This window comes from Lemur catta, chromosome 9 (assembly GCF_020740605.2).
Source record: "Lemur catta isolate mLemCat1 chromosome 9, mLemCat1.pri, whole genome shotgun sequence".
NCBI lineage: Eukaryota > Metazoa > Chordata > Mammalia > Primates > Lemuridae > Lemur > Lemur catta.
Window position 1 is genome coordinate 80,816,197 of NC_059136.1, and position 24,749 is coordinate 80,840,945.

General features: G+C 39.9%; 1 protein-coding gene across 1 annotated transcript in view; it reads left to right on the plus strand.

Annotated features, from left to right (window-relative positions):
• Positions 1-1,551, plus strand: part of TRPA1 (transient receptor potential cation channel subfamily A member 1) — a 48,276-nt gene extending 46,725 nt beyond the window's left edge. Inside the window, exons 26-27 of the mRNA XM_045560642.1 lie at positions 268-365; positions 1,071-1,551. Of these exons, the coding sequence (XP_045416598.1) occupies positions 268-365; positions 1,071-1,326 (354 nt within the window). The 3' untranslated portion in view covers positions 1,327-1,551. The remainder of the gene's footprint in view (positions 1-267; positions 366-1,070) is intronic.
• The last annotated feature ends 23,198 nt before the right edge of the window (positions 1,552-24,749 follow it).

Here is a 24,749-nt window from a genome sequence, read left to right on the forward strand (position 1 = left end):
TACTTGTACATTTTAATGTTTCTCATACATTTTTAATGTACTTGTACATTTTTAATGTTTAATGTCAATGCTGTATTTTAATGTATGACTTAACTTTATAGTTCTTTACATGTTATGTTTCTCATAGAAAACTGTGGGTTCTTTGAGGGCCACAGTTGTGCCTTATGAATATTTGTGCTAGTGAGCCTGGTTGAATTTTGGCACAGATTCCAGAAATAACTTCTGAATTGAATTTGATTCGAGTAATTATTTTGTTTTATCCCACAGAATTTATTTTGTTATTTGTTTTACAACCAAGAAAAGAGACAAGAAACACCAAATACTGATACATCTTTGGAAATGGAAATACTGAAACAGAAATACCGGTGTGTATTTTTGCTTTCATCTGTATTTGAAAAATTTAAAACTCTTAAATAATAATACATGGTATGAGGTGATATTGTATATTGGTATTTATTTATTTTATATATTAAGCCATGTTTTATTGACTGATGCAGCTAGTGTCTTGAGAGTCATGAGACATTTTTCAGATCCAAAAACTTATTTGCCACTACTCAGCAATCAGTTTGCCTTCCAAAAATAAGTGAAGGAAAATTTAAATGTTGGTTTCCTTTCCCTTGTGGGCAGTATTGTAAACTGCATTCTTCATGAGCCATCTGAATTTACACAGCAAAGCTCTGAAAGCTTTAGAGGATCACTGGAGTAACTATGTCGTTGACAGTGGTTAAGCCCATGGGCTTTAGGGTTAGTTTACTTGAGTTTAAACCCCTGTTTGACTAGGTACTTACTAACTCTGTGCCCCTGGGCAAGTTACTTAACCTTTCTGTATAGTAGTCTCTTGTTTGTCAATGGGGGAAAAAATAAACCTAACCTTTAACAGTGTAACTTTGGAAAATCACTTAAACTTCAAAAATAAGTATTCCTTGGAAGGATTATGACCACCATGAGGCTATATAATATGAGCACAAATAATCTGATGTAGAACACTTCTAGCACCTATGCCTACCTGCATGCAGAAGGGCTAAAAGAGGAATTGAAAGGATATTCACAAAATGTGTCTGTTTTTTTAGGCTGAAGGATCTCACTGTTCTTCTGGAAAAACAGCATGAGCTAATTAAACTCATCATTCAGAAAATGGAGATCATCTCTGAGGCAGAGGATGAAGATAACCATTGTTCTTTTCAAGACAAGTTTAAGAAAGAGCAGCTGGAACAAAGGAATAGCAAATGGAATTGTGTGTTGAAAGCAGTCAAGGCAAAAACACACCAGCCTGGAGCACCAGTTACCAACAGCTTTCATGGGGCTTCCAATGGGGGGTTTCCATGACCTGCTGGTTCTAATTTCCAATTCGAAAAGAATGAGAAAGAAATAGAAATCTGATTGATTTCACTACATGTGAAGTTGGGGTTCCTGAATTCTATATAAAAGTTTAAACCTTCTTTTTCTCTGTTTCCATATTTCCTGCCAATCACTATGTATTGGGAATATCCTTGCAGATATATTCAAGTTGGACTTTAATGAGAGGTAGCCTTTTTATTTGAATGGGTAGAAAACTAGTTTGCTAGAACACACATGTTTAATGATAAGGAGTAGTAAACACAACCATTAAGCTAGAATGCAAATGTCAGTAGTACTTAATTCCTGCTTGATAATTGTATAATCTATTATACCTTAGAAAAATTGTCTCAAGTATTAGTAATACCGTAGATGATAGTCTCAAGTATTAGGTTGAGTTCTACCAGTTGGAAAGATTCTTTGTGTTGGAAGAACCTGTGGGTGGCACCCGGTATACTCTTCTGTCCCTGCAATTATGAATAGCATTATCCTTCTTGCTGCTTTCAACACACTTGGTGTCACTGTAAACCATATAAAGACCAAATTAATAGACCTTATGATATGCATGAATTTTACTATAGATACTGTATGTTATTTTTTGTTTGCCAATGATCATAATAAATGTAACACTGATATAGTATTCCTCAGTCATTATTGTGTGAGCCTTTTTGTTGCATTTAACTTTTTGAGATTTGCCAAAATGCCTCCATCACATATTTCCTTTGTTTTTTTGATGTCTAGGGCAAAGTGTGAATTAATCACACACTTCATCATTGACTTTTCCAAGGTCCTGCTCTTGCTTTATTTCCCCCTTTCTCCTGATTCCCACATTTATTCCCTCACTGCCCCGGGGAGACATCGCTCTAATGAATGTGCCTTTGGCTGTGTATGTGTCCTTGTGTTATGCTGAACAGTGTTGTTTTGAGTGTGTTTTTAGTTACATAGATTTTATTATGCTGTGGCTATTATTTCTGGTTTTTTTTTGTTTGTTTGTTTGTTTTTACTTATTTCTATTATACTTCTTATTTCTGTTTCTTATTTATTTCTACTGGACATTATGTTTACAAGACAGTTGTGTTACCATGTGTGCATCTAACACCTGTAACAGCTGCTTATTATTTCATTATGTGCACCCACCACACTGGATTTATCTATTCTAGAGATAGTCTATAGCCATACCACCCTTAATGCACCCAATCTCATCTGATCTTGGGAGCTAAGCAGGGTCAGGCCTGGTTAGTACTTGGGTGGGAGATGGACAGCTTGGTGACTGCTGCCTTCCTGCTATCATACACTTTCTCAAACATGCATTCGTACATACCAGCAGAGTGCTGAGTGATAATATGTAATATCACAAAAGGAGACATTTTTACATCTGTGGTCCAACAGAGCACATGGTCTAGAGACAATGTTGTATATTCCTTAATACAAAAGAGATCTTTATTTTCCTTAAAACAGAAAGGCTGGAAAGTCATGATACAGGAGCAATAACCAAGAATCTCCTGATCTTCAAAGAATGGTTATTTTTTGTCCTCACACTTCTCAAACTTTGTGTAGATTTCTAGTCAACATTTACTGAGCACCAAGAGTGTGTGAAACACTGTGCCACATCTGCTGTGCGGAATATTGAAATAAATGCATCGTCTTACAATCACCTCAGCAACTGGTGAGCTCTCAAGAAGCTTATGGTTGGATGAGTCCACGTTTACTTTCTGCAGTTCTGTCCTCTTGCTGCACACACTGCATCCTCCTGCTTTGCCACTGTTTCCCTGACTGCTTCTTCCCTCTTCCCCGCCTGGCCTCTCTTTCCTGCCAGCCAGCTCCTGAGGACATTCCTGAGGTCTGTGCTTGGTCCTTCCCTTTTCAGCCTCATCATCTTCATAACAGCACTTAACATATGCAGCTGACAAACTGATACAAACTCTCTGCCCTTTCTTCCAAAATCCAGTCCAGCATTTCCATATTTCTTCAAATTAAATAGATATCAATCTGAATTTGGTGGAGGGGGGCAAAGCAACTACTCCTGATTTCCCATTTTTCATTAATGGTTCCAGTATTCTCTCAGACTCCTAGACTTGAAAGAACATACTATTCATATGTTCAGTTCATCTTCCTAAACTAGAGCTCTAAGCCTTCACATCCATGTTATAATGAAAAGCTTCAAAAGTTTTCTTTTTTTACATAATCGACCTAATCTTCTTAACCTGTCTACTCAGTCTAAATTAGCCTTACCCTCCAGTATTCTGCACTGTGCCCAAACCAGAAGATCTCTGTTTTATCCAAACACTTCATGGTTTCCCATCTACCTATCTCCAGCTATACTCTTCCACCCAGAATGTCCTCTTTTCAACTCTTAATGCTCAGTTTCAATGGCACTGCCACTTTGAAGTCCTCTCTTAATCCTGCCAACTTATTATGCCTCCTGCCTACCCTTAACTGGCACACATTGTGTTTCTCTGATACTGCTACCTCTATGGTCACCATGACTTGCCATGCCCCTCCCCCAACTAGGGGTACACTCCCTGATGTTCATGGTTCACTGTCACCATTGGTCTCAAGAGATACAAAGAATTACACCCTGTTTTATCTTTTTCATCCCGTGTATCTCCTGGCACAGTGCCTTACACATAACAGATGCTCAACTATAAGTGCACACAAATAATAAAAATCAGTGAAAATAATATCATAGGCCTGAAAGATAATGCAAGAAAAGTCACTGAAACATCACTTTTCTGCCTTTTTGTTCCCACTGCTTCAATCTGGGTGGTGGTTGTTTTTACAATTTTTAAATAGGGTTAAAAATATGGCATGAGCAAAAGAAAGGGTTTGTACTTTGCAAGAAGACAACTCGTGCTTTAATACTGACTAATTCCTATTGGTTGAGTGACTTTGAATATGTTTCCTCATCTCCAAAAAGGTGATAATACAATATATTTCTGGCCAGGCATGGTGGCTCACACCTATAACCCTAAGCACTTTGGCAGGCAGGAGGGAGGATTGCTTGAGCCCAGGAGATCAAAGCTGCAGAAAGCTATGATTGTGCCACCGCACTGCAGCCTGGATGACAGAGTGAGACCCCCATCTCAAAATAAATAAATAAATACCAATATATTCCTTACTGTGTTAGTAGGACTGGACAATTTCATGAATGCAGAGTACCTAGCTCAATAAATGCTTTTGCAATGTGTTTAAGAAAAATGATTTACCTGAGATTAAGGGAGTATAAAGCAACCGGAATTTTTATATCAGACCAATTACTCATGGAATTTCTTTGAACAAGAATTAATTGGCCGCCTGATATAGGCTGAAGCTCCAGGTACTTTTGGATCCCATTAGTCAAACAAATCCTGAAGTGTGCATACTACAACAAAAACCTCACAATTAGTGAAAACCTTGATTAAAATAAATATTTTAGCACTTTTTAATGTTTATTTTTGCCTTAGACTCAAATCACCAAAAATCACAGGTTCTGTGAAGAAATGAAACCAGTAAGTCAAACTGTAGTCTTCATCAAGGACTCAAAGTCCCTTCCACTGCAGCAGTGGCAGCCGATCACCCGGCAGCTTGATGACCCACGTGGTTGGTTGGTTGCCTCTCAAATGCTGAGTGTGGTACAGAAACCAGGAAACTCTTGGAGAGCTGTAATACTGAACTGTAAAAATGTGGGCACTCACCACCATCCTGTACCACTTTGAAAACTTTCCCAATTATAAATGTGCTAAGAAACATTTATTTGTTCATCCAAATTTAAATAAGATGGAAAATGTACTAAACCAAATTGTCTCTATACTCACAAGAATAGAACCCAGTTCTGCCTCTAAACCCAGCAGTTATAGCATCACAGTCTAGTGGTCAGCCCTGCCATTCCTTCTTAGTTTGTAGAGAGTGGACTCCTTCTCTCCCAAATCACTATAGACTTAACATTCGGTGTGCAAGATCTGACAGTATGTTTTACCACCCTATAGTTGCTATGCTACTACATCATGCCTTGAAATGGATTCAAACCAAGCTGGTAAAGGATACCGTCAGTAAATGACTGACCAGAAGATCATAGATCTTGAAAGTTTCTATCAACCGATGAATGACAGTCCACAGGACATTATCAAACCTTTGAAATGTGCAACATGTTAATTTCATAATATGAAATATATTGTCTATGTGGCATTCTAATTTTTCAAATTTTTATGTTTTGAAGTCATTTCAATGTATAATTTTTAAACTACGAAGAAATTTCAATAAGAGCTAAAGCTAAATTCTATTAAAACATTTTGAGCTATGTTTGATACTGCTATTTTAAGTCTTAGCATTTATAATGAGAATCATCAAAATGTGGTGATTTCTTTGTTATTAACAATAATACCATGAGAACTTCACTGATGTTCTTTGCAAGTGAAGATTTAGCAAGGAGACTGTCTCTGAAGAGCTAGATTGATGCTTTAAGTTCTAAGATGAAAACTCAGTTACCAGAAGCTAGTTTGAAAACAGAGGCAAAAGTACCACATTGCTTAAAGTAGTCATTCTGTTCTTTTTTTTTTAATCATTAAGTTGTTTAACTTGAAAAGCATGCTAATAGAGCCAAAATGTAGGGTGGGCCTTTCAAAGTGGGCACAGCTTTGCTGCTTGGGTGAAGTGTTTCCTAAGATTCAAGTCTTTGCTCGCTTGGAAAGGACAAGTGGGAAAAAAATCAGGATGGGGTGTTTTGGTTAAACCATTTAGAATGGCAATTGCAAAAATAAGTACAATTTTTAATGTTTTTATTTATTGTTACTATTTGCTTTTAAATAAATATTTTGGGAAAACATTATAATAGAAAAATATTATATGTATACACACATAAAGTATCAGAAAATAGTAATTATCTGCAGAATTTAAGCCTACAAGGATGTATACATACATTTTTTTTATTTCAGCTCATTATGGGGGTACAAAAGTTCAGGTTATATATATTGCCCATGCCCCCCCATCCCCCCGAGTCTGAGCTTCAAGCATGTCCATTCCCTATGCACCCATCCCCTCCCCCCATCCCCCCCAGTCAGAACTTCAAGCGTGTCCATTCCCCCGACAGTGCGCATCGCACTCATCAGGTAGGTATACACCCATCCCCTCCCCCCAGCCCCCACCTCTGTCCGATACCCAATTGGTGTTATTCCCAAATGTGCACTTACATGATGATACTAGTTTGCTGGTGAGTACATGTGGTGCTTATTTTTCCATATACATACATTTTTACATTCTGAAAAATAACATTCCAGGAACTACTTACAAGTGACTGTACTGAGAGTTACTACTGAAGATAACATTTGAAATGTAAAAATCTGGTTTAAACAGTATATTTTAAATGACAAAGTATAGCTTGTAATGTTAGTTACATGAATCAGATGGGTAAATAGCAAACTAGAACTATACACTTGAGATGTGCTAATATACAGAGTTTTATGTGTAGTATTTTAATTTTTTTTTTTTTTTTTTTGAGACAGAGTCTCATTTTGTTGCCCCGGTTAGAGTGCTGTGGCATCAGCCTAGCTCACAGCAACCTCAAACTCTTGGCCTCAAGCAATCCTCCCGCCTCAGCCTCCCAGATAGCTGGGACTACAGGCACGCACCACCATGCCTGGCTAATTTTTTCTATATATATTTTTAGTTGTCCGGTTAATTTCTTTCTATTTTTTAGTAGAGACGGGGTCTCGAACTCCTGACCTTGAGAGATCCTTCTGCCTCGGCCTCCCAGAGTGCTAGGATTACAGGCGTGAGCCACCGCGCCCAGCTTATTTTACAATTTTGATTAAGACAAGAAGTATCAGATGCTTTCCAATTAAACAATAAATGTGTCACTGATAAAAAAAAATAACCACTTAGTCACCAAGCAACTATCATAACCTTCAAAGGAGAAGATTTCAGGCAACACAAATAAAAACATGCCTTTAAGCTTAACCTTAATGTAAATTTTCTGTGGAGTCAACTCTAGACAGACGTTTCAATTCTGTGCTGCTAACTAACGCCTGTGACCCACAGAATTCCCAGCTGGATTTAGCCTGTCTGCACTGAGCTTTTAAAACAAGTTAGAAAAAGGCAAACTCCCTGTTCTTCTAGTGCCATGTGTATATATTTTGGCTATTTCAGGACATAGGGTAATGGGAAAAAAACACCTTTTGTTTCATTTTTCATCATAATGAAGGACACCATTTGACATGTGCAACAACTCCTCTGGATAAGCGAGACTAGAGCAATAAAACACAAGGCTGAAACGTGAAAAGAAGAATGTTTCCTAAGGTCCCATTGGGCATCAGATAGTTGTTTTATGGTATTTTAAAATTTATTTTTAATTGGCCATGCCCAAACCCAAACTTTGGAATAAGAGACACCTATGAGTATTTACTAATCAACAAATGTTACAAGAGATCAGGGAGGCAACGGCATGAATGTGCGATGACACAGGCTACATGGGCAGATGTTTATGGGAAAATGACTAAGCCATTCATAAATTATCACTGCTTACGTTTCAAAGACCAAGCCAGTCACTTTGTGACCATAGATTATACCTTCAGTATTGATCACTGACAACTATTTAAAAAGTCAAGCTGTTTGCATTCATAGTTGTGGGAGGTGAACAAGGGATGACAAACACACTAAATTATTCATTTTTCTTAGCGAAGAGTCAATTCTATTAAAATCACAGTTAAAGATGCTGTTTCATAACTGACATTTAAAACTAAAGAAACTATAGGGGGAATAATTTCTTTGAAAAATTGTTAGGTTACCGAGAACATAATTTGGATAGAATAAATACCCATCAATACACATACACAAAAAGATGAAAAGAAACAAAACAGGCAATATAAGAAAAGCTAAACAAATTAAATAAAGGAAAACATGAACACCCTCCCAAAATTCAAAAACACAAACAAGACTACACGAATAAAATAAAATCAATTAATTCTAACAACAAATCTAAATTTCAACAAAAGACAAAATACATTTGAGTTAATAAATGTCATTGCTATAGAATAATCTAAACTAGTATTATAGAACGATGAGCAAATATAAAAATGTAAACATCAGGAGTGACAAAATGAATTTAACCCAAAGAACACAAGCGAAAAGTATAAAATTAGGCAAAATTATTGCTTTACATTGATAAAGGTTGATCTGCAATGAAGTCATGAGTTATTAACCTTTTTGTTTTCGATAAGTTATCAAAATATGTCGAGCTATAACTGGTACAGGTAATCACTGGCAGAAATGTCGTGGGAGAGCCTTATCACACCTCCATTAGCTTCATCCCAGCTCCACACTTAGGAATTGTGTGACGCACAAAGTTTATTAAAACCCTGTTGCTAAGGAACCAGGAGAGAAGAGTCTGCTAGGCCAAGGTACCAGCAGAGAATAGCCATTGCTGGAATAACACAGGCTCCAAAATTAAGTTTCCAGGCTAGAGCAGGGCCCAGATTAGGCCAGGAAAATGGGTCTTTATGAGATAGGAGAATTTAAGAAGCCTTAAAATAGCTGATTACATTTTGCAGCATTACCTCCTCACCTGACCCAGGTGAACTTCTTTTTGTCTCAGTCCATATTTTTAATATCCAATTTCTAACATTAACATCCCATTTTCAATAATTAGTTTTTAAAAATTCATAACCCATGGAGCTTGAGTTTGTGAGTAGAGAGAGAAAAGAACTAAACTTGTGCCAATGCTGTGCCTAGCTTTCTTCTCCTCTCACCTGGGTTTTAAAGATAAAAATGAAGCTACTTAGTCCATACGCCAACTGAGGGGCTGTTGAGCCATCCTTGTGCCCCTTCGATAACAACTGATCACCTAGACTTCAGCTGAACGAGACCTGCCACACTGCAGTTATTCAATTTAGTCCAGCTCTCTGTTCAGTTACTCTGTCACCCTCTAAACAACACACTTGTTTAAACAGTTGATCCTGAGGGTGAGGGGGCTATTTCAGTGATGTCATTTGCTCTTTCACTGGGAGGCCAAATATTTCTTCTTGACCCCAGTGTGTTCCAGCTCCTCCTCACTATTCAAGGTGTGGCCTGTGGAAAACAGCAGCCTGGGCATCCCCTGGGAGCTTATTAGAAATGCAGAATCTCAGACCTTACCTTAGACCCACAGAATCAGAATTTGCATTTTAACAAGGTCCCCTGGTGATTGATTCACATGCAAGTTAACATCTGAGAAGCACCGATACTGCTGGCTGCTTCATTAGAAACAAAAATCTATGATCAAATATGGGAAATCCTACCTACTTTATCCGTACTGCCCTCAGGGTTCACAGTGCACACTGGTTTAATAAGGCTCTGAGCAAACCGGTAGTAAATAAACCAATTCTTTTTTTGTTATCTTACTATTTTTCAATCATTTTTCTGAGGGTCCCCCAGCACATAGTAACTATTAACATCCTTCAGAATTAACAATCTTTGGAACACATTTTGGAAAACACTGGTCTAATGGACATAATATGATGCAAAAAAAAACCCCAAATCACTAATTAGGCACCTCTTTAGACCTCAGTTCCCTCATCTATGCCTTGGGGATAAAACAGGACCTACCAATGTCAAAGCGTAGTTCTGAGGAAAAGATGCAATAGATTTGAAAGCCTTTTGAAAATGCAAGTGTTTAGGACATTTCCATTTATTTATTCATTCACTTTACAAACATTTATGAGTGCCTGCTCTCTCCTAGGCCTGTGCCAGGTGGGGAGGCTACAGCAGTGAGAAAAGCTCCTACTTTCATGGACCCAAAAATCAATTCAAGTGAACTAAGAATTAAGGTCTGTAGACCACAAATAAATGCACTGATTCTCCCAAGGTAATAAATTCCTAAAGAAATCTCATCAGTGTTATTTTAATTCAAAATCATTTATTAAATCCTCAGAATGTCTTCTCAACAGCACAGGGAGTAGGAATAACTACTGGGTAATAATAGTAATGTTAACATTTATACAGAACTTACTATCGTCAACTAAGAACTTTACTAGTGTCAACTAACTGATGGTGTGCTGGTGTATAGCCCGTCCCTGTGTATAGTGTTTGCCAATTTCCGTGGTGTCAATACTTCCACCATGGCCAATTAATTTCAAGCTCCCAGTATGATATCACTGGATGTGGGGATGGGAAGATTGGCAGAATCAGAAAAAATGTATCTTGTGAGCCAGGATGAACGAACTGTAGTACATCATGGCATGGAACATGATAAGTATTTCACATAAAATCAATCATAACCATCCTATAAGAAAACAACTATTACATTTCCTATTTTAGAGATGAGGAAACTGAAGCACAAAAAGGTCATATAACTCTTCAAAGATCATGCAACTAGTAAATGATAGAGCTGGAGTTGGAACCCAGAGACACATGACTCAAGAGCCCTATCTTTAAACACTATGGCCCAGTACTTAGTGAAAGGCTCTGATGTAATTCCTAAGGCTAGTGTCAGCCAAATCCACCTCATTCATTCATTTATTCATTCAATAATTGACCAAGAATAGTCAGTGATGGTGAATTCACTTTGGATGAGATGCTTATAGTTACTCCACTGGGGTTAAAATATTCTATGTGGAGAGTAAAAGAAATCAAATATTTGGGTTTGCCTAACACACTCCTGTGTGGTAGAGCTATACTTTCATAGGACAACACAACAAAATTCCCTTGCTTTGGCATTCCAAATAAACTGAGATTTGGCCAAACTGCTAATTGGTGACTGGGCTGAGAGATTATGATAGAAGTTCTGGTGGGCCTGTGGGTATGTGTATGTACTTCCTACTGTTGGAATGATGAGAATATTGCCCTAGATTAAGATAAAGTTATTCTAACCCACCTTTAATTGGTTAGGATAGTGTATTAGTTTGCTATGGCTGCCATCAAAAAGTACCACAAACTGGGTGACTTAAACCACAGAAATGTATTGTCTCTCAGTTCTGGAGGCTAGAAGTCTAAAATTGAAGCATTGGCAGGATTGGTTGCTTCTCAGGGCTGTGAGAGAGAATCTGTTCCATGCCTCCTGCCTCGCTCCTGGTGATTTTCTGGCAACCTGTGGCATTCCTTGCCTTGTAGAAGCATCACCCTGATCTGTGCCTTCATCTTCCTGTGGTATTCTGTGTGCGTGTGTGTGTGTGTGTGCGCACCTCTGTGTCCCAATTCCCCCTTTTATAAGGATGACAATCACATCGGATTAGAGCCCACCTAACGACTACATCGTAACTAATTACATCTGCCGTGACCCTATTTCCAAATAAGGCCCTATTCTGAGCTACAGTGGGTTAATACTACAACATATGAATTTGGGGGGGAAGGAGTACAATTCAACCCATAACAAACAGATCTGTCTGTAAGAGCAACACTCAAAATAGCTAGTCCTTAAAAAATGAAACGCATAAAATGTTGATTTCTTCTGACATAAACGAAGTCCAGAGGTGAGTCCTACAGAGCTAATGTGGCAACTCTGTCCCACAGCATCCTTTGCTCAGCACCCCACCATCCACACCCGTGGCCCTTGTCCTCAAGGTTCAAAATATTGGCTTCCATGTTCCAGGCTACGGATTAAAGAAAGGGAGAGGAAAAAGGGCTGCACCATTTGTCTCTTAAAGAAGGCTCCTGGAATCTGGACTTCATGTTTTGCTTATATGCCATTACCTGAACTTAGTGTAGTAGAAATGGACTCATTTTGGTTCAAGAGGAAATACAGTTTTAATTCCATGCAGGTGTGTGCTCAGCTAAACTTGCTATTATTTGGAGCAATGGGCCAATATATGTTGGCAGCCAACCAGCTATCTCTACTGCAGTTTATAAGGAAAAATTACAAAATTACACTACCTGTAAGTAGAGGGCAAGCCATTTTCTGATGTCATTTACCTCACCTGATGGGGAAGGTTTGAGTCTTAGAACAGAATTATTCCTTGGGAGGGTGGGCCTCAGCTAAATGGCAGAGAGGACTTGGCTCAATCCAGTCTTTGAAACACACAGCTATCCACAATGGCTTGCAAGAAGTGGAGTGCTGAATAGAAAGCCCAGCCTTAAGGAAGTACAAGGGAAACTAGTTAATGCGGGAAAGGTCTTCTTTTTCTTTCTGGATATCCATGGGGAATGGACTCACACTTGAAAGTCCCTAGAAAGCAAGCACCTTTTTTACAAGCCAAATTATTATTAAAGTTTATGGCACTCTGTATGTTTATTTCTTTTTTTCTCAAGGATTTACTCTAGTTCCCCACCCCCCACCCCACCCCCCACCTGGCTGAACATGTTTCAGCTGTGAGCCAGTCATTGAGTCAAGGGATTTTGCTCACACTTAGGCCAGAATATTTAAATGATGAAGCAGAGATCATCTGAGGCCACCATGGTAGAGGTAGTGGTAATTACTCTAATTGCACATTTGATACAGCATGATCTATTATCCCCTCCTTTCCTACTAGCAGAACTTTTTCTAGATTAACTTTGGATGTCTGGAGTTTGTGTGGCTGTTTTATTAAAGAAGGCTACGTTGCCTTCCTGTGAGTTAATAGCTTCCACAGTCTATTATACACACTTTCACTCTCAGACCTCTCTCTCCCTTTCTCCTCTCTCTGCCCACGTGTTGAATTCAATAGCTGCTGATCCATGGCCACCACCATGTTTAACCATAAAAGGACTAGTTAGTAATTTTCTTCCTCCTCTGATAACCTCAGGAATCAGTTCCAAAAAGAACAGAAAAGAGAGAGAGAGAGAAATACATAGATACTTCAGTAATTCCTGAAAATTTAACAACCAGCTCGTGAGCTGATATGGGAAGACCCAGACACCAATGATTATTGAACTAATACATGACATTATAAGAGAGATTTATTTCAGATTCTAGAAGTTGCATTAAAATCCAGTCTCAAGTGGCTGATGCCAAAACAGCCCTACAAAATAGAGGAACATTAGTATAAGTACAGCATTTTGTTGATTTTGCTATTTACCAAATTCACTAAAACCACTATAAATTCCATCTAAAACTGTGGAAGTTTTATATGAGCAACTCAGTGATTGGAGACATTTGAAACAAGGGCTATTTTTGTATGCCCAGAGGTGTATTTACTATAGTTATAAGACAAATGTGAAAGCAAATTGGTGCTTAGCTAAATAACTTTTAGTTGGTTTTTAGAAACTATTTCAGAATCTTGGGAACTCAAGTATTTCTTTAATGCAAAGTTAAGAGGCTATTTTAACTCACATGCAAAAATGAAGAGGTACTTAGTCATCTCTGCAATTTATTTGTGAGTTACAGACTTTCTTGTTCTGTTACAAACTTTCTACTCGGCAACTGATGAATCTGGTCTATGAGATTACAGTGTCTGAAGGAAAAGGCGGTGGACAGAAGGCTGTGACAATGATGGCAGTCCGGGGAAGATGGACAGAGAATGAGCTAAGACCCTGACCCACAGTTTGTGCCTGGGTGGGCAGGAAACACATGGGTTTTCAGGACACAGATATCACAGCACAAGACTAGATGGGCAGGAGACACAGTTTGTATGCCCCACTTTAATCTGAATACATAGAACTGTAAAAGAAATTTAGAAAAGCAAAATAATATGGAAAAAAATTCATTCATCTGATTAACACTAGATGGCACTGAATGATAATTATTTGGAAATAGGTCTGGAGTTTCATTAATAATGGCATTTTTGGGCTGTTCTGAGTTTTGTCAGAGAGAGAGAAAAATATCACTAATCCATTCTTGCCTCTTGTCACTGTTTTAGCTATAATCCAAATGAAACATATTATTTTTTTCACTTCCCTAAGGGCAAAAATAGTTTTATCTCAATTTTCTCCTTTGCACTCAATTTCTCTATTCTTCCATTTGGTGCTGCCTTGTGTTGTGATCTTTAACATTTATATATTTGCATATTTGTAGGTTCTTTGAAGGCAGAGGCCATAATTTTTCCTTTTATTTATTTAGTTGTTGTTATCATTAATTTCTACTCAAACGTGTTGCACATGGAGAGCTCTTAATGCTGAACCTTTCAAATGGTACATTTTATTAGTTTCTTGCCATTTGTGAAACCAGCATGCTGCAATTGTTTTCTGTGTGCTAATCGTGTTCTCTAAAACTGTATAATATTCCTGACGGGAGAAAGTGTGTTATATTTTTATATCCTCAGGAAATAGAATTTTTGAATCTTGGAAGGTCAGAGCTAAAACGGACATTAATAGTCACATGGTCCAATGCTGTCCACTTTCAGATGAAGAAACTAGGGTCCAGAGAGACATAGTAATTTGCCTGAGGCCACACAGCCAGTGTGTGGCAGCAATGGGAATAGACTACAGGGCATAGTGTCATTACTTCTTGAGCCCCCAGGCCCACGGTGCTAAATGGAGGAAACGGGTCCTCTCTAGGCCGGCGCAGGGGCTGGGGAAAACGTCGTGCCTAGGGTCATTTCCCCTCTCCTGGCCGCCTTCTGTGGCTTTCAAGCCCAGTGAGAGGGGACAGAGGTCCCCTGCAGGCTCTCTGCGCACCACAGGTGGCGGCAGGACAGTCAGGCAAGGGAGACGAAGGACACGTTCCCTCTGAGCCACCGAAGCGACCCTCCTCCACAGGGTAGGTGTAGGTGTCTGAAGGTCGCTGTCCTCAGGAGGAAAAGGGGTGTCACCAGTCCTAAACTTAAAGGGTGGAGGGAAGTTCCGGACTCTGAATCTGAATCTGTGAAGCTGCTCGCACCTCTGCCAGTCGCCACCCGTGTCCGCGGTTGCCCGGCCGCCCCGGGACAGCTGCGCCAGCGCCGACGACCCCCGAGACCGCGCGGCCAACGGCGTCCTACCCCCGCCCGCCGCCCGCTCCCCTGCGGCGCCACCCGGCCCAGCCTCCTTCCCAGAGCCCGAGGACTCACCCCAGCCGAGGTGGCGCAGAATGATCGCTCCCCAGAGTCCGGACAATCCCCAGACTCTCCGAGACAAAGTGTCGGCGCTGAGAGTTCGCGGGACACGAAGCGGGAGGGCCGTGGCTTGGAGTTTGTTCTTAGTGGCCAGTGGGGCGGGCTGAGGGAGGCAGGGACACTTGAAGCCGGGGACTTGAGTTGGCCAACCCTGCCCTCCTTCCTCCCAGCCCCATCTCGGCTAGGGGTGACATAAATACACACCTGTGCTCTTCGAAATTGTGGAGTCGCTGGTCTGCTGCTCAAAATAAGAAAAAGAATACCAAAAACTAAAAACAAGCAAAAAAGCTTTTCTAGGCTTAAGAAATCTGGAGGATCTAAATAAAGTCCGTCGGCTGTAGCAACTCCTTTTAACCTCAGATCGTCCACTTAATCAATAGCCAATAGGTATTTACGGAGTATCTGCTGGTGTCAGGACTGCATTAGTTACCATAGTGAATAAGGCAGAGGTGGTTTCTTCCCTCATGGAGTTTAAAGTTTAGAAGAAAGAATAGACAGGGAGGGAGCAGGTACATAATCAAACATTGTGCTTACAGGGTAGATAGGGTGGGATCTGGAGGAGACGCCTGGGCTGGTACTGGCTTCCCAGGGGCCATAGTGAAAACTTGAGGAATTTTGCCAGCCTGTTGCTGAAAATGACCATTCTTAAAATCAGCTAAGGAGGTTATAGGTTATACTTAGACCACTGAAACAAACAAATGTCACAAACCAGCTCTTCCTCCAGAGCCCCTGTTGTTAACCATTTAGGGCATATGATCGGAGATAAGTGTCCTGTGGCACCTTACTGCCAAGGGGTACAGTGAGTTATCCAACTACCAGCAGGGCTGGAGGAGAAGGGAAGGGAGCAAAGGCATGTGGCATTAGAGTAGTGTAGCCACTGGTGGCTGTTGGTTCCTCCTCTCCACTGGCAATCCTACTTAGGAGAGGTTACTTCCTGGGCCACCAACTGCCAATCAAATTAGGTAGCCAGGTAGTGACAGTGAGCACCCACATGTGGCATAGCATCTTTCTTGAGCAGAAACATTTGGGCTATGGAGGTTTGATCAGTTTGAGTAAATACCCCCAAGTCCTTTCCCAAACTTCAGACATAACCTTTCCACCATCAGCATTTTGCCTGATGTATATATTTCCTACCCTGTCAATAACTTCACATTTCTTTATTTTTTCCACACATTCTCTTTAAATTGACTTGCTTTGTCCACATTAATAAATGTTATCTTAAAGGAAACTTTAAACACCATCATTAATAAAAGTCAATATAGTTTGAAATAAACAGAAAACGATCATAAATATAAATGCAATGAAAGCAGAACGATTCTGTTAAATTCCAGCTCTGAGCTTGAGGTTTGCTCAAAGAGTAAACATCAATAGGTGTACAAGATATACTAGTACCACCCAGCAACATTCCTCTTGAGAGCATCAGAATAATTGAAACCAAATTAAAAAGGGAATAACTTCATCAATGTGTGATTTGACATTTGTCTTACCTGAATACCACTTAAAATTATCTTGTTATCATCATTGCCTGACATTTACTGAGCACTGCTTATGTATTTGCGAGGCACTGTTGTAAGTAACTTCCAGTTTTCTGCAGTCATTGGAGGTTAATGAAGCTCTACTCTGTTCAGCCTCTGCCAGTTCTGTTGCATGTTTACTTTGGTCTTTTTCTCTACATGAAGCTTCAACTGATTTTATTTCTACAGAACCTGAAGGCAAACACAATTGATCGCTGTGATAGTTATCTGCTAATGAGCACAGGATTAATCCTTCTAATTAACTGATAAACATTATGTTAAAACATATCTTTATCCTATTACTATTTATTACAAGCATAACAAAAAATGTCATTTTCCCGGAAGTGAAAATAAAACACAGTTAAGCTTTCCTGGCTGAGTGATTCACTCATTCAACAAATATTTATTGTCTCTAACAAGAAACAGCACGTGGGCATAGAGGATGAACTTCCCTGACCCATGCCCAGCCAGAGGCCCTGAAGTCATTGTCTCAACAAGAGCATGGGTGTAGTAAATGATCACATTGATATCATTAGCCATGTGAAAGGGAGTTTGCTTAAGCACAGGAGGACCAGGTGCTCAAGTTCATGATTCAAAGTCTAGACTTCCAAAATAGAAAGAGAAATTAAAATAAGTCTTCTTGTTCAGTATCTGATAGCACAGAAGAAGGCAAAATCTTTTAGTGATGCACTGAGCAGACAGAGTTTATTCCTCATCTATGCTCAGCAACCCTGCCCTGGGTAGTCCTGGCGTAGGAGCTGGTCTGAGGACAAAGCAGGCCTAGCCTCTCTCAGAGCCAGAAAGAAAGGGCTGGTAATGAGGACGATAATACACAGAGCCCCAAAGCTGCTCCAGGCCACATACAGTGTCCACTGGGACCCCAAGGACTATCAATAAATGAATGAACTAGTATAGTGACAATTTCATCCACTTTTGTTTTCTTGTACCCAATTCAAACTATCTTCTAATATATTCCCAACAGAAGGCCATGCAGTCACGTTCACATGCAAAGTCTTAGAAAGATGCTCCATATTTTAACAATATGCTTGCTTCCTATAAACCCTACCCTAGCTAGCCTTATAGGTCAGGGCAAAATTTTTCTTTTTTTAATTTTATAAATTGAAAGTTTATTAGTATAGGTTCTGTTATTTTATTCTTTTCCTCCTGTCTCTATATATGTTCATTTCTCCCAATATATTTTAATGAAATAGTCTATCTAGACTTTTCCACACCTTGGTTGTCTTCCTATGGTTACAATCCCACCTGTTAATGCGTCCTGTAAAAGGCTCCGACGCAGTGATGCACGCTCTTTCCTCAATGCATGTGGGGAGCAAAGTGAGCAGTAATGTGTCTCATCATCATGGGAAAAAAGCATAATAAGCAAGAATATAATATCCAGGAAGGCAAATGTTTATTGGCGAGAAAGCCAAGACAAGATGGAACTGGGACCATCTTTGGACCATCTCTGGACAGAAGCCAATATTTTTCTTCTTTAGGGCATTTTATTTTTCTGTTGAACTTCCACTCAATTTCATAACAGCGATTTAAATGAAAACATGTTGTTATTTTCATTTAGTCTGAAGATCTCAAAGTTGTGAGTATGCCTGATATAGTATTGAACACTTGGCAAATTACAAACAGACAGCAATTTTATTCTTTCTTAAATCTAACCCTGAAAACCACTTAGTGAACTTTTTTCTCTTCTAGTTTCTTTTGGGAAATAAAAATTAGTTTGCACCTAATTTAGCATGCTTCAGCTCTCCTAGCTTGGCTTGCCGCTGGCTTAAGAAGCCACAGTGTGGAGAGGATGAGTCATAACCTGCCCCTCTTCTCCTTCCCTAGCAATCCTCACTATGGCGTCTCTGGCTCCTATAGGAGGGGAAGGAGCAGAAGTCTTCTTTTGGAGCAGGGCAGCCCTCAGCGAACACTGGTACCCTTTGGGCAGGGCAGACACCAAAGCTGACTCTCTCGGGGGACACTTCTGTGAGTTCCTCAGAGTTTCCTGTTGAGGACCTCCAATCACAGCTCCCTGGTGTGGACTGTCTTCCTCTGCTGATCACTTTTGCCTCCCTACCTTCTAGCTTTATAATCAGTATTATATAGCCAGGCTTTTTTAACTTAAGTTGCCTCATCCTTGGCTGAAAGTTCTCTTGGGAGAGCTCTTTACAAGATGGGGAGTGGCTGACTCACTTTTGCAGGGTCTACATGTGGCCCATAGGACACATACCCTTGCCCACCATTGGTGGAGATGTCACTTGCTTCCTACTCTGCCCTCTATGACTTAGAAGTATAATTTAAAGCAGGGGTACTCAATGGAAGTCTATGATACCCTACAAGAGTGAAAAAGTGAACCAACAGAAACAGAAAATGTGAACGGTCATCACTTAGTGTTCTCTAGAATTTCTAGACAACCTGGCCTATTTATCTCTTGTTTCTGTGCATGGCCTTATTCATAGAGCTAGTTATAAGATTATAAGATACTCTCAAAATGTGTTCTAGCTACCCACATTCCTATCCCTTCATGCCAGGTCAATTTCTCAGTAAGGGACCTTTGCTAATTCTTAAACTACCTCCTTACTTTGCATTTCTGAAAGTCCATTCCACATCACATCTGAAAATAGGAAGATTAGTCAGCATCACATCTGAAAATAGAAAGATTAGTCAGAAATTTTAAAAAATGAGCATTTCTTGGGTACTTGCTTTGAAGGCAAAGGGCTTAATCACCAATCACGGTTGCATTCTGAAAGACACTGGAGTAAGAAGTAGGGCACAAGGGCACTTTTAGGCAGTCAGTCAGCACCGCAGGGGCCCCTGAGTGTGCTGGTGTTGGTGAGAGCAGGAAGGAGCTGCAGGGCTCCGCCTCATCCATCCAGTTGCTCAGACTTTAGCTGGGGAGACTGACACTTCTTTCAATTTCACTAAACTTAGGCTTTGTGAAATTAATCATATCTCATAAACTTGGGGGTGCAGAGAATTTTCTTATTTCCTTATTTTATAAATGTAGTCATTGTCAACTTCAAGCTTATTTCAGATGTTTCTGGGTAATCAATAGACAGTGAGGGGCAGGAGAAAATGGATCCGGCAATGTCGTACGGTAGCGGTAGCAGGACCTATAAAGGAAAGGTGTCACATTATAGCAGAAAGAAAACACAATGTGTGTGGCTGCAATCATAGGATGGATTTTGGAAGAAATATGTAAATTGAGCAATGAGGCTTAAACGTGATGAAGGGGGTAGACAAGGCTAAACCCTGTAGAGGTTAGAGTAAACACAGCTTGTTTAACAAACAGACATGGCTCTCCTAGCTTCAGCTCTCATAGGTGCAAATGGCTTATGTCTGATTCCAGTCTGTGGTAGCAAGACTCTCCTTCACCTTGAATAAATAAAAAATTGCTACCAAAGCATGCAATGAAAGACACAGCAACCTGCCTGGTGTCAGACTGCGCACTATGGCTGGTGATGCTCCCTGCATTTACAGACTAATACTTCAGAGCTTTAAGCAACAAATGGCTAGATCAGTTGATCTCAGCATTGTATACTTGGGAATTAAGAAAAAATGAAGGAAATAACTTACAGTAAAGGCCCTGAGTGTAATGTTTATAATATAAAATTCCTTCCCTTAGAAAATGTGGGAAACTACATTGTGGGAACTTTTAAAATAATGTGAAGTTGTTTGTTCTGCAGATGAAAAACCAAGTGCTCTCTGTCCTTTCCAACATATGTGGCTTGGGACAATAATGTGCCATGCAAATCAATTTGAATCAAAGGTGAGAAACTTCTCCAAGGCTGTGCATGCCAGGATTTTTTCAGGTTCACTTTTTGTCCCAAATGAAGAATTTGTCTTTATTCAGAAATGGGGTCATCAAATGCTTTTCCTGACTTCTGCTCTGAGGCTTCCTTGGGGGAAGCTGTCAACCTCCCCTCGTTAAAGAACAATACCTAGGGAAGCAAAGCCAGAAGTGATCCTAAAGAGGTCCTGGGATTTGCTCAGGGATGAGCAGATAGGAAGTGACCAGGACAGCACCAGCACCCTGGGCTTCCGATTCTAGGTTCGCAGTTATATCCCCTTTGCCCACCCCAAACACTGATGGTCCCAGATATCTGTACAGCCCCGCTCATAGACCCAAATCAGTCTGAGGGGTTCTCTCCTGTTAGTCTAATACTTTAAACCATTTGCATATGTAAATCAAACCTAAGGATATTTGATCTAAATAAAAAAATGAAAGTCCACGTGTATGCTTTTTTCTGAAAACCTCAGTGAGGTGGCCCAAGTTCCCCAAATGTATTTTTCAATGCAGCTAATAACATTTTAGCTTTTAGTACTTGAGTATCTTGTACAAAGAAAATAAATTGCTTGTCATAGAAGCACAAACAGCGTAAGACCAACTAAAGTACAACTTAAAAAACCCTGCAGCTCATCCCATGTTTGCAGGTGGCACTTCCACTTACAATCAGCATAACTTCAGGCTCTTTAACCTTTATGAGGCTCTGCTATGGTTTGAATGGTGGTGTCTCCTCTATAATTTGTACAGAAACTTCAACAGTACTAAGAGGTGGAACCTTTGGGAGGTAATTAAGTCATGAGGGCTCCACATTCATGAATGGAATTAGCATCCTTATAAAAGGTTGGAGGTTGAAGGGAGCGCTCTCTTGCCCTTCTGCCTTCCACAGCGAGGACGCAGCAACAAGGTGCCATCTTGGAAGCAGAGAATAGCCTCCACCACGCACTACAACTAGCACCTTGATCTTGGACTTCCCAGCCTCCAGAACTACAATAAATACATTCCTGTTCTTTATAAATTACTTAGTCTCAGGTAGTTTGTTATAGCAGCACAAATGGACTAAGACTATGCAGTTACCTCTTCTGTGGGAGGATATTCAGATTCCTTCTTTCTTGGTCATGCAGATTCCTGGATCTTATCTTTAGAGATTCTGCAGTCAGAGCTGTAGCCCAGGAACTTGTATTTTTGGAAAGCTTCTCACTTGATTCTGATGCACAGTCAGACATGGAAATCACTGGTTACAATAATTACAAGCAAATAAAACTATTATCATGGAAAAGTGAAAGACATATTTATGTTTGACATTAGTTAACCCAAACCAGGCATTGACCTGGGAGAATTCTACTTTATTTTATTATTTTTTAACTCCAGCCCAAGTTCTGACCTAAGAGAATATTATTTTAATTTAAGAACAGTTTAAATTTCTCATGTACAATATTATAAGCTAGTTTAAGAGAGGGAAAAAGTGGCAAGCTCCTTGGTTACTGGCAGGATTTTCTCAGCCAATTTGTGTAAAGTGCTTAGAGCAGTGCTTGGTACCTAGTAAATGCTCAGTAAATGTTAGCAATTATTTTTAGCATTGAATAGAAATTGTACTGATTAATTTAAAAAAATTGTAAATGATCTTTAAAGTGGGTAGTAATCAGCCCTTTAAGTGAGCAAAATGTCTTTTAGAAATTGTATGAAATATCAAAACACATTAAAATATTAATATACATTAATATAAAAACTTCCATACATGAACTTTTTACATTTTCCCACCAAGCAATTTTGGATAATCCTTTTACTCTCACTTAACTTTTTCTTCTTTAAAACTGATATTGATAATCCTTTTTTCCTTTTGGAAAGCAAATACCAAAAATTATGTGGAAAATGTTTATATTCTCATTCAAAGAAATTAGAGCTGGAAAAATCCTTTTGCTGGTCTACTTAATCTTTGGGGAAAATGTTACAAGAGGATTTTGAAACACACCAAGGAAGCCCATGTATTTATAATAAAATCCCACCTTTTCCTGCCTTGCTCATGTTTAGGGTACATGGGAGATCTGAAACATGCATGATGGTTTGAGGGTATAAAACAGTGGGTTTCGATTGCTTCCTTTCCCTAATTGACCAGTTCATTTGCATTTCAGGGGAGTTCTTGGCCTTTCTTCACAAGTTTTTGCACCTTGCAGGCATTAGCTTACTTCTTCCCTGGCTGGGACAGAGTGACACTTCTTAGCAGATATAAAATGAGGAGGTAACCTTGAATAATGTCACTCCTGTGCTGGGCCGTTAATGCAAGACCACTTTGTGAACTGCTCCATTATTTTAACTCTTTCTTCTCCCCGAGGTCTCCCTTAGTCGCTGTACCAGCCACTATTGAAACGATTATAAATCATGGTTGTTTGCCCACTCTTATAACACCAAAAAATGAAACTATGAGCTTGGAGGGCTCAGACATAACTTAGACAGCACCTCTGCTGTTGATGAATCTTTATGGAAGCCTTATCTCATATTTTCAACAGCAAAGCGAGGGCTCTGTTTTACTGAAGCTGTTTATATATCTAATCAGAGTAGATCAGGAAATGTGGTTGACAGCACAAGGCTGCTTGAGAAACATAATATTTGCTGGCCAGCATTAAGGGGACCTTTCAGCTTAGAGGCATGATCAATGAAGTGTGCCTGAGGCTCTGTTTAGATTAAGGGAAATAACACATTGGTGGCCACATTCATCCTGAGCAAATCAGTTTCCCTCACGTGGGCTGCAGTGAAAAGCTTTCCAATGAAACTGATGACAGGATTAAACACAACCAGCTCTCGCATGCTTTTCACATGGTTGTTGGCCACAGGCTGGGAGGAAAACGGGCTCTGGCTTGAAAGAGGATGGCCCAGAAAGAGCGGCCCATGCTCTGCCCTGATACCGACTAGCTGTGTGGCCTTTGGAAAATTGTTTTATCTCTCCGAGTCCATGTTTCAGCATTTGTAAAATGGAGATGTATTTCGTTAGGGTTCTCCAGAGCAAACAGAAGCAAGAGGAGATAGATAGATATAGATACACTCCTATATATGTGTATATATGAATACATAGAGAGAGAGAGAAATTTATATTAAGGAATTGGCTCATGCAATTGTCACGGTGTCTGGGAAGTCTGAAATCTGCAGGGGAGGCCTGCAGGTGGGAGACCCAGGGAAGAGCTGACGTCGCAGCTGGAGTCCAAAGGCAGTTTTGGAGAAAGAATTCCCTCTTCCTCTAGGGACTTCAGTCTTTTTCTCTTAAGGTCTTCAGTTGATTGGATGAGGCCCACCCACATCGTGGAGTGTAACCTGCTTTACTCAAAGTCTAACAACTTAAATGTTAATCCCATCTAGAGCATACCTTCCTAGTGACATCCAGACTGGTGTTTGACCAAAAAATGGATACCATGTTTATGTGCCTTAGCCAAGTGGGCACATTAACTGTTACAGGGGATCATAAAAATGAGAGGTTTGGGGAAACTTAAGTGCTAATACCTATAAAACACTTTGCACAGCACATGGCACCAAGTGAAGACCCAATAACTGACCCTGTGCCCTGAGATTTTAGGTGGATTTCACTAATGATTTAAGATTAAATTTTAAAATATTGGAACACGTGAGTCACCACTGGGTATAGCTCAGTGTTACCATCTGGCAGCATCTGCTTCCAATTCCTTCCTGGCCACGCTGTGATGAGCCTCCACCCATAAGCTTCATGTGCTCCTGGAAATTGAGGGGTTACTTACACATTTGTAGCAGAGACATGTTTATAGGCTCATAGACTATTTAAAGGCTTGCCTTCTGCTCTTGAAAACAATTTAAAAAAAAAAAACAAAACCTTTGTGGGTATGGTCAACTTTTCATGGACGCAATGTGGCCCCAGCACTTTCCAACGTGGAGGAGTAAGTTAAGGGCTCATTCAACATTGTTTCATGAAGTGCTTGCCCCAGAGTTGGAAAAAGGAGCTTAAGAATGTGGCTTCCACGTATGTCTTTTTCTCCATGGTATGAAATATGGCCTCAAAGAAAACTTCGTTGTTTCCATTTCAAGGTCCTTTTGCAAGGGGAGAACTGGTCAGTCACCGGTGGAATGCTACCTTTCCAAGATTTATTAGGAGTCTTGAAGGGCTCAGTAAACTAGGAAGGTTGCTTTTGTATCCTACAGCACTCAAGACTGATTTAATTTCATGTCAGTTCTGGAACTGCAACCACAATATGAGCTGCAACTCTATAA